Source organism: Belonocnema kinseyi, chromosome 10, assembly GCF_010883055.1.
Source record: "Belonocnema kinseyi isolate 2016_QV_RU_SX_M_011 chromosome 10, B_treatae_v1, whole genome shotgun sequence".
NCBI classification, from domain to species: Eukaryota; Metazoa; Arthropoda; class Insecta; order Hymenoptera; family Cynipidae; genus Belonocnema; species Belonocnema kinseyi.
This window is the reverse complement of record NC_046666.1, coordinates 75,773,401-75,784,164: the sequence shown is the minus strand read 5'-3', so window position 1 is coordinate 75,784,164 and position 10,764 is coordinate 75,773,401. Positions and strand designations below refer to the sequence as shown.

Genomic DNA, 10,764 nt, shown 5'->3' with positions numbered 1-10,764 from the left:
TTAATAAATTAATTCATAGAAAGTATGTAAACATTTAATATGGTCACCTTTTCCACAAACTTTTTGACATTTCTCCTGAGAAGTAAACCTATTGCCATTTCCTGCGCATCCTCCATAAATAAATTTCACACATTTTCCTGTATCAGATTCAAACCCAAATACCGTATATGAACCTCTGCAAGGACCAGTTATAAGTTCTAGTAAACAGACTGAAAAAATTTGATTAGAAAACATTTTTCTTGTCTTTCTCTTTCAGCTATCTCTTGCTTCTCTTGTAAAGTTAAAATTCAAATTAAACGATGTGGATTTTGTTTAAGAAATATATGAATGCACAAACTTAATTGAAAGGCTCTCAGAATAAACATTAAATCGTGAGAGAATTATAAATTTTAGTTTATTAAGAACATTATGAAATCAACAAAAATGTAATTTACTTACGTCCCACACAAGCTGCTTCGCAGGCTTCCTTAGCCTCAAAATTATTACGATTTCCATCACATCCCCCATAAGTAAACTCCTCGCATTTTCCTGTCTCAGAATTAAAACCAAACCTCCGAATCTCACTGATACATAAACCAGGATCAAAATTTAGCGAACAAACTAGAATATATTGGATAAATAAATTATAAATTTAGCGAATTTGTTGCACTGAAAATTTCGGGGAAAAAGTTACACTTACTGTCACTTGGATTTGCAAAAGACCAAATTCCTTGGAAGAATGCGGCCAAGACCACGAATAGATTCAAGCAAAATTTATTCTGCATTTTTAATTAAATCGGAACTTCACATTCAAATTAAGTGTACATTAATATTTATGATCGCGAAGAAAAATTTCACACGAATTTTTGCTTCTCTTAATCTAGTATCAAGGCAATATTTTGTAGAAATTTGGCAATATATAGATTGAAAATTCATAAATTGGAAAGTTTGAAGTGCCTGTTAAATATAATTTTAATTTTTCATTAATTTTTTGTCTATTATCTACACTCCGACACAAATGGGTTTTTTTAATAATGCTTCAAATTATAAACAAAAACTCAAACGGAATATTTTTTATTTTAATGTTTTCAAATTGAGCAATTTTCAATTAAACGTACAAAGTTCAAAAACCTTATATTTGTATCATTTCAAACAGAAAAAATTTCAACCTTATCCAAATATTTCTTGTTAAAATCTCCTTGTAAGATTTTTATCATTTTTACGAATATTTTTATACAAATTTCGAAACTATTCTGCTTATGCAAAAAACAGTCACAATAAACATTCCTTTTTGACAAAAAAACAATTGTTTTTCAACTTACTGACATGTGTTCTAGAAGAAAATTGTTTGATAAATAATATTTTTTGATTGTTTATAATTTTAGTAAAGAGTATTGTTTAAAACAAATAATATAAAAACACTTCAGATTTCACTTTCGCAACCATTTATTTCACACTGCGTTAGCACAACATACATTGATTTCCATACAAACACGAGTCGTCAGCGTCAGCACTAGTCGCCACCGAGTCTTGCCATTTTCCCCCTTTTCCCGCTTTCCTCGCGATTTTTACATTCACACCACTACCTAGTCTAGACAGAAAATAGTGCTCTCAATATCAATTGTTTCAAAAACCATTATTTTCAATAACGACTGTGGATACGATATCCTAGCTCCCCTTTCACCACCGCCAAACTCAGACGAAGAAATGTTCTGTAACTACTGCAGAACAGAAAGTACCATTGTTTAGAACAGATTACGAATAAGTTATGAAACATTTTAATCCAGGAAACAGTAATAATATTATAATAACAATTGGGAGCTTTAATTAAATTACCTAACGAATAAATGCTTTACAGGGTGAAAATATAATTTTCCAAATCCCATAATTTTTCCTTGGCCAATTTTTGTATCTTTCCTGACCATTAAGATTCAAATTATAGCATATTAATCTTGTAATATTTTTAGCATTGGATCTTTCATAAAAGGAATAAAACAATGTTTCAGATAAAAATTTCTAATTTGCAAATTGATTTATTTTAAACAAAGAAAACGAATTTAATACGATAGAAGAGTATGTAATTAAATTTTCAAGCTAGAAAGATGAATTCTAAATAAAAAATTTTAAAATTAATATTTCATCCAAACAAGATGAAATATCCTCCATAAAGAATGAATTTTAAGACCAAAAAGACAACGTTTCAACAAATAACGATTTTTCAGTCATGAATAAAAAAAACATCTAAATTAATAAGCCTTCAAATCAGAAGACGAATTTTCTGTAGGAAATTGAATTTTAAACTGGAAAATATAAATTAATTTTCAGCAAAAAATTAGTTTTTAACAAAGTAGTTAAAGATTCAAGCCGACTGATAAGCTTTTATTCAAGAGACCATACATGTTCTACTGTTACACTGGTAACCACGCAGTTGAATTTCCAATTAAAAAAGATCAATTTGCAACAAAATGGTTCAACTGTCAGCCAAAGAGACGAATTATCAACTACAAATATGAAATATAACAAAAAAATGATATCTTAACAAAGTGGTTCGACCAATAATCTCAAAAAAAAGGTTGAATCCTCAAGCAAAAAAAGATAAAATTTCAACCAAACAGTTGCATTTTTATCTAAGAAAGCTGAAATGTCTACTAAAGGAAACGCATTTTTAAGTCGAAGACAAATTTTAGACAACAACAAATTTCATTTTCATGTAGAAAATATTTCAGTTTGACTTTTGAACATTAAAATATGAGTTTTAAATAAGAAGTAAATTTTCTGCAAAGGTACGTGAATGAATCACCCAAAAAGACGAGTTTTCAACAAAACAGTAGAATCTTCATTCAAATAGTTGCATTTTATTCCAGAAGGATCAAATTTCTAATGAAATAGATGAGTTTTTAAATAAAAAAAGCAAATTTTCAACAACAAAATATAGTTGAATTTTCTTTCAAAAAAGATTTCAGTTGACTTTTCTGTCCCAAAATATGAATGATAAACAGAAAGTATATTTCCTACGAAATATATTAATGTTCTACGACATAGTTGAGTTTTCAACAAAAAGGGATAACTTTTTGAATAAAATTTTTGAATTTTCAAACAAATAATAAAATTTATAACTAAAAAGATAATCTTCAGAAGGTAGCAAATACAAAAAGATGAATATATAAATAGAAATAAAAGTTTAATAAATTACTTACATGAGAATTTAAAGAAATTGTCTGACTTTTGCAATTAAAAAAAAGTATATCCGACGTTATCCTGACCAATGCAATTTGTTGACTTAAAAAAAAATCGTTGTTGGCTAGATTCATTTTTCACTCACCAGGATTCTTTGGCGCGTAAAGTTAAGGTCACATTAACTTTCTGTACAATTACTGCGAGTTATTTGTTCCATTAGCGAATTTCTAAAAAAATACGTACATGAATCAAGGAAACCCCCCGCCGTAACAAATCGTAACAACATCTCCCGCCACCCGGTCCTACCGTTTGAACTGTTACGTAATTTAAGTACGTTCACTTGCAAGGAGAATAAATAGACTCAAGAAATATCTATCCTACATTTTTAAAAAGAAATATTATAGTCTAATCAATTCTATGTTAATTTTTATTATCTGCAGGAAATTTTTCAGATGAATTTCTGATTCGGTTTAAGGTCATGTAACACATGTCTGATTCCTACCTTATCCAAATTTTATTTTCGCTAAACTCACGTTCAAAGTTTGAAAAATTAAATAAAAAAGTGCTAAGGAAGATTTATCTGATCCTAAATGTTAACAATTAACGGTCGGTAAGATAGGAGTAGATTAGTGTTAAGCCACCTTAAGGGCATGTACGAAATTGTCACGTGACCATATCTTTTAAACGGACTTATTCATAAACTAATAAGTCGAATGGATTTTCTGGACCAGACATACGTGCAATATTTACTGAGCAATTTAAATGGCTGTCGTTACTTATAATGAAACTTCGGCACAAACAGTCGGAATTTTTCCGTACAAAGAGAGGGACTTGGAAAAGGGGCTATTTGTACCGAAATTTCGTTACGAATAGCCGGATTTTTCCAGTACATGTAGATACTCCCATTTAAATTGTGCAAGTTTTTAATTTATGAATTTAAAATTGCTTAGTTTTAAAGTTTTTCAATTTAAAAGTGTGATGAAAATTTAATTAATAAATATACTGATAATTTGTTAAGCGATTATTTTGTATCGAATGTTTTTGTGGAAAATAATAAATAATTTTCTCACATTATTATCCTTTGCCTTTGCTTATAGTTTTTTCCAAAGTTTTGTTTGTAAATTTTTTAAGGGTTAAAAGTTTTTGTTACAGTATTACAAATTTGATAAAGTAATTTCATACAATGCATAATTAGTTCATATTTTTTCGATCAACAATGTTAAGAATTATCTGCATTGTTTCATTACTGACTGTTTTAAAATATGTAAATTGTTTATGTATAAATTTATAAATATAAAATTGCTTAATTTCGAAGGCTTCCAATTTTAAAGTATTGTGTTTTATGAAAATTTGGTAATTGTTGGCTTTCGCGACTTTTCCGAATTAGAGTAAAGCATTTAAAACCGGTTGGAAAATCTTCTTTGTGGTCCAGAAATAAATAATAGTCGACGAAGAAGACCCAAAACATTTTGTGTTTTTCCCATAAACATAAAAATATATAACAAAAATTTAAAAAATCTAAAAGTGTAAAAGATAGAATGATAAAATGAGGGATATTCAGACTTTGATGATTATTTTATAAGTTTTGATAATATAAAATTTAAAATGTGAACAATTTTTTATTTCAGGCATAATTACGTTAATACCAAGAAAAGGAGCCTTGATTTACGTCAACGGCAGGGAAGTAACCGATTCCATTATTTTGAAAACGGGTTCTCGAGTAATTCTTGGTAAAAATCACGTCTTCAGATTCAATCATCCGGATCAAGGTATATTAAATGTTTTCCACTTATGGCATTATTTTCCTCTGATTCTAAAATTTCCAACACCATTTTATTGAATTTCTGAATAGTGCGAGAACGCAGAGAAAAGACTTCACCAGCAGAAACTCAAGGAAATGTTGAAGCGGTCGAAACAGTTGACTGGAATTTCGCGCAAATCGAACTGCTTGAAAAGCAAGGCATCGATCTCAAAGTGGAAATGGAAAAGCGTTTGCTTAATCTCGAGGAACAATTTCGCAAAGAAAAAGAAGAGGCTGATCAACTTTTTGAAGAGCAAAGAAAGGTAGGTCCTTATTGCATGAAAGGTTTGCTTTAAGTACAAAATTCATATAGTTTTTTATTTTTTGCAAACAAATTTATTTTTCAGAATTACGAAGCTCGAATTGACGCTTTGCAAAAACAGGTAGAAGAGCAAAGCATGACAATGTCAATGTACAGCAGTTATACTCCCGAAGACTTTAATAATATCGAAGAAGATATTTTCGGTGAGTATTAAGAAGTTATTTCCATTTAAAAATGTTACAATTTTGAAGCGTTGTAGTTTTTTAAAATCAAACTTGAAACGTTTTCATAGTATCTTTTAGAGCTTTTAATATTTTAGTATTCCATTATCGTAATTTTGAGGTTCAATTGTTTTGCACGTAGAAATCATGCAGCATGATTTTAAGATTCACTCGTGTTTTTTTCAAAACAAAACCTGCTGCAATTCACACTTCTTTGAACGCTTTGCTGAAGTATGAATTTAAAATCTCATTTATTGGACAGCATAAACTTTGAGTCACTAATCTCTTCACAAATATTTTTATTCATTGATTATTTCATTCATATTTTCAGTCATTTAGTCACATTTTAAAAGAGATCGCAAATAACTACGCCAACCTGTTTTATAAATATTAATAAAGAAGAAAATCGATAATTCCAAACTTTCTTCAATTAAAATAATTTAATTAAATTGAATTAATTAATTAATTAAATTAAGTTTATTCGAGAAACCTCCCTGTGAAAGAAAATTCGAAGAGTTTGATGTCTTTTGTATAAAAAAACTATGTTTTAAAAAATTCTCCTTGTTGGAAAACAAAATTTTATTATAAATTTTTCAATTTCATTCAAATTGAAAGTACTACCAAGTTATCATCTGTCTTTTCTGTACCTGGTTTTAAAATAAAATCCCCTGCTTTATATTTCTTTTATTAAAATATTATTGAGATCTCTTTTAAAGACCGTTGTGAAAATTCCGCTTGGCTTTTCTGACTGTTTCGCCTGGTGATGGCTTGCATTTCAGTCAACCCCTTGTTTGACGCAGAGAGCAACTGGGGTGAGCGGGAATTTCAGCTGGCCGCTTGGGCCTTCCGTAAATGGAAGTACCATCAATTTACGAGTCTTCGAGACGACCTTTGGGGTAATGCGATTTTCCTAAAGGAGGCTAATGCGATCTCTGTTGAGCTAAAGAAGAAGGTACGTCTCCGAAAAATTGTCTCAAAAGTTCAATTTCATCATAAACTTATCTTACTGTCTATACGAGGAGTTGACCACTTGACTGTTGGTTGTGCACAAGTCTTCAAGATCTTAAAAACTTCATGAGATTTCCAAGATACCAAAAGGTTTCACAAATATTTCAAAGAGTTCACAACATTTTCAGAAGATTTCAAAGATATCAATAGATTTTAAGATATTTCGAAAGATTTCAAACATCAGAAAACTATCTGTATTAGTTAAAAATTACACAACAATTAACAAAAATATGGAACGGATTTGGCATATTTTCTGTAAATCGTATATTGCTCGTATCACTCTCTCTAGAAGTACTACTTCGAAAATTATATTTTTGTTAGAACTTAACATTTTTTTATTTTGTTTAGTTTTCTAAAATATTTAGTTGCTTAATATAAGGTAACGGAACCAATCATAGTGAAAATAGAAAGAATTTGATCTTTTATCTAGATGACAATAGCACCTCTCCCACCCTCCGCATATAATTGGTTCCATTACTACAATTATTAATTAATAATAATGACTGTTTTGTTAATAGTTTTATTCGATATAAGAATAAATTGCTTATATATTTTTGAATAATTATAATTGAAGCTATAAAAATACATTTTCAAAAAGAAACTTTGACTTTTGGACAAGCAAATGTAATCTCCATTTTCGTAATATTTAAGAATAAGAAAAATGCCAAAGTATTTCCAAATGTTTCAATGATATCAAAATATTTAAAAAGCTATCCAAAGATTTTAAAAGACTTCTAAAATTTCGCCAAGATGCAAAAGATTTCAGTAAGACATAACAGATTTTACAAAGATATGAAAGATTTTAAAAGTTTTTGATAGATTTCATCATATTTTATAATATTTCTAAGGAGATCAAACATTTTACAAAGTATTCAGTGATTTTACTCATTTGAAGATATTTCACAAAGGCTTAAATAATTTCCAGAGATTTTAGAAATATTCCAAAAGATTTCAAAACATTTCAAAGATTTCATAAAGACTTTATAAAGATTTCGTAATATTTCACAAAGGTTTAGAGAATTTCCATAGATTTTACAAAGATTTTATCGTATTTCACAAAGATTTCCAAGATTTTAAGGATTTTAAGAAATTCCATAAACGTTTCAAGAGATTCGAAAGAGATTTTAATAATTTCAAGAAATTTTTCAAAGGTTTAAAAAAATCTGAAAAAGATTTTAAAAGTTATCCAAAGATTTTATAAGGATTTCAAATATTTCTTGAGATTTCACAAAAATTTCATAACCATAAAGAAATACTTAAAAAATTTCAGTGCTTTCACAAAAGTTTTAAAATATTTCAAAATATTTCAAAAATTTTAATGATTTCACAAAGATTTCAAAAAGATTTCAAAATATATAAAAAAATTTATAAAGATTTCATATTATTTCACAAAGATATCAAAGGTTTAAAAAATATTTGAGTATAATTTCAAAAAATGCATAATACCTTTCAAAAATTTCAAAGGTTTTATAAAGATTTCTTTATATTTAAGAAAGTTTTCTAAGATTTTATAATATTTCACAAATATTTAAAAAATTTTAAAAGATTGTACGATTTCAAAGATTTCACAAGCATTCAAAAGATTTCAAAGATTTCAAAGGGTTTTAAAGCTTTTAAAAATATTTCAAAGATTTCAGAAAGACATCAAGAATTTCATGAAGATTATGTTACAAATATTGCGATAGATTGCATAATGTTTCACAAATGTTGCAATGATTTCAAGAGACTTCACAAATATTTCAAAAGATTTCAAATGATTTCAAATTATTTCATAGATATTATACAGATTTGAAATATTTATGAAGATTTCAATCATTTCAATGAAAGTATGCTACTCACGAGTAGCTGAAAACTACCCTTTAAACCAAAAATGTCAATTCTTAATATTGGTCTAGTGGAATATTAATTATTATTGTTTAATTAATGTTTAATAATTTGAACAAATGAAATTTATTTAAAGAATTTAAAAAAATTTCTTTTTTCGAAAAAATTGTTATTATTGGTCTAGTGGAATATTTATTATCATTAGTTCTTTAATTGTCAATTGTTTAAACAAATGAAATTGGTTTAAACAGTTTTTTTGTGCTAAAAATTATTAATATTTCTTCAGTGGTATATTGATCAACATTTTTTGATTAATTTAATTTTTTTGAATTTTGTTTTTATAATAATTATTCCTTAAATCTTACTGACAAATTAATTTTATGTTTTATTAAACTTTTACTCAGGCGAACCCGGTAATACATCATAGTCACGGACTAATTCATGTGACTGATGAGATTAGAATGTTATAAGTTAATTCCAATAATTTAATACGATGCTTGAAACCTCCTGCAATGATGTTGTAGATATATAATTACGAGCGTAATTAATTATTACTGATAAATATTCCACTACACCCACAGTAATAATTTGTATTAAACAACAATTTGAAACGAAATTACTTTAAACAAATTCTATTTGTTTAAACAATTAAAAATTAATGAACCAATGAAAATAAATATTCCACTAGACCCATAGTAATAATTTTTAGGGAAAAAATGAATTTTCAAGAAAAAAAGTTTAACAAATTCTATTTGTTTAAATAATTAAAAATTAATTAACCAATGAGAATAAATACTCCCGGGGGTGTGTTAGGGGTATCACATCCATATATCTGATACAATAAATTCTTCGTTGGATAATTCTGTACAGATCTCCATACTTTCCTCGTACCTATAGTTCTTGATAGATTTTTTTTTAATATTAATTTCTTTACTCCAGGTTCAATTTCAATTTACTCTTCTCACGGACACACTCTACTCGCCTCTTCCTATTGATCTTTTGCCAGCGATAGAAGACGAAGAAGAAGAAGAAAGGCCATTTCCTCGAACTATTGTCGCAGTCGAGGTTCAAGATACCAAAAATGGAGCGACCCATTATTGGACTTTAGACAAACTCAAGTAATTCTCTAGTTTTATTGAGCTAAAAATGCATATATCTTGTCTTACTTTGATATTATTAAACGAGACCGAGATCTCAATTGAGAACTTCTCATTAAAAAAAAAAATATAACAAAATTCACGCTACCGTGGCTTTTGTTCTAGAACACGTTTCCTCTATGCTTCAGGACTAACATATGCTTAGATTATTCAAAAGAGATTTTGCAATTTGGTTCCACAACTTTACGAGAGAGTTCATGTTTCTTTTAGAAGTTAAGAACAAATTAAATTCTTTACAATAATGAAAATTAATGAAAGGAAGGAAAAAGTTATGAATGAATCACTGATGTTGACCAAATTACATAATTTTGGAATGATCTGAATAAATATGTAGAAGCAAATGAAGATCATTCTTTCAGTAAATACTTTTGTGTTAGTGGTGGTTCAGAGTTGAGTATTTTAATATGCGAAATGAGATTTTTAGCTTGAAAAAGTCTCTATTGAAAATTATGAACTGCCACTAACAAAAGTATAAATGTTAACTTGTAGACAGCGCTTGGAGCTGATGCGACACATTTACAATGAAGACTTGAGTCTCAGCACTCCGGAGGCCAAAGGGGATATTTTCCAATACCTTATCAACCGCTCTAATCCGAAGTTATCGCTCGCAAATCTTTTGCCTTCGAGGTTGGTGCTCGGTCGCACGACACATGTTCATCGTGCAGCTTCCACGAATTGCAAAAATCATTTTCCCCAATTTTCACATTCTAAATCTGATAAGACGAGCATATATGAAAATGAATTTTGCATTCGATTGCTTGAAAACACGTCATCTCATCACTTTCATTTTAAAAATTCACTCCAAGCACTAGTGCATTCTGTCTAGAATTGCACTGGTTTATTTTTCTTAGAAATTGCGACCACGTATTGTTGAAAATCCTGATAAAAAATTTCCATCTAAGAAGATTTCTTTTTTAATTTCAAGAACTTATTCCTAAAAAAGGGGAGTCTGACATATGAATTAAAAAAAAGTATTTACAAAATTTCGAATTACAATTCGAGGGTTACGATAAAAAAAATAAAAATACTTTTATGTTACTTTTATTTTTCTGAGGAAAGGTTTCAAAATTTAAAATTGAACAACTTTTGATAAAAAGTAGTTAAATTGGAAAATTCTGACATTAATTTTGTTATTTGAATACGATTTCAATTAAAATAAAGGCTGCGTTTAAATTTCAGATTCAAACTTTTAAATCCCTATGGCTTAAAAGCTTTACTTGGAAGCATTCAAGTATTACAAATTTTGAATGATGCTTGTCTTTACTTTGAAGTGGAAACATTTAATTTAAAATAAATTATTTAAATTCGAAATTAAACATATAAAATTGTCAAATT

At 28.2% G+C, this 10,764-nt stretch overlaps 2 protein-coding genes across 12 annotated transcripts in view; one reads left to right on the top strand and one right to left on the bottom strand.

Moving 5' to 3' along the window:
- The window catches only part of LOC117181429 (inter-alpha-trypsin inhibitor-like), a 1,928-nt gene extending 446 nt beyond the window's left edge, over nucleotides 1-1,482 (bottom strand). The window contains exons 1-4 of one of the 2 annotated variants that reach the window (XM_033374076.1): nucleotides 1,302-1,482; nucleotides 680-936; nucleotides 439-600; nucleotides 48-209 (exon numbers count right to left, since the gene is read on the bottom strand). In XM_033374076.1, coding sequence (XP_033229967.1) covers nucleotides 48-209; nucleotides 439-600; nucleotides 680-764 — 409 coding nt within the window. In that variant the 5' untranslated portion in view covers nucleotides 765-936; nucleotides 1,302-1,482. The remainder of the gene's footprint in view (nucleotides 1-47; nucleotides 210-438; nucleotides 601-679; nucleotides 937-1,301) is intronic. The other variant, XM_033374077.1, reaches the window with a different exon arrangement.
- LOC117181427 (kinesin-like protein unc-104) overlaps nucleotides 1-10,764 on the top strand; it is an 81,832-nt gene that overhangs the window by 45,268 nt on the left and 25,800 nt on the right. For 6 of the 10 annotated variants that reach the window (XM_033374066.1, XM_033374069.1, XM_033374067.1 and 3 more), the window contains 6 exons: nucleotides 4,785-4,925; nucleotides 5,009-5,220; nucleotides 5,305-5,422; nucleotides 6,220-6,392; nucleotides 9,212-9,390; nucleotides 9,919-10,056. In XM_033374066.1, the coding sequence (XP_033229957.1) occupies nucleotides 4,785-4,925; nucleotides 5,009-5,220; nucleotides 5,305-5,422; nucleotides 6,220-6,392; nucleotides 9,212-9,390; nucleotides 9,919-10,056 (961 nt within the window). The remainder of the gene's footprint in view (nucleotides 1-4,784; nucleotides 4,926-5,008; nucleotides 5,221-5,304; nucleotides 5,423-6,219; nucleotides 6,393-9,211; nucleotides 9,391-9,918; nucleotides 10,057-10,764) is intronic. The other 4 variants (XM_033374073.1, XM_033374074.1, XM_033374068.1 and 1 more) reach the window with 3 other exon arrangements.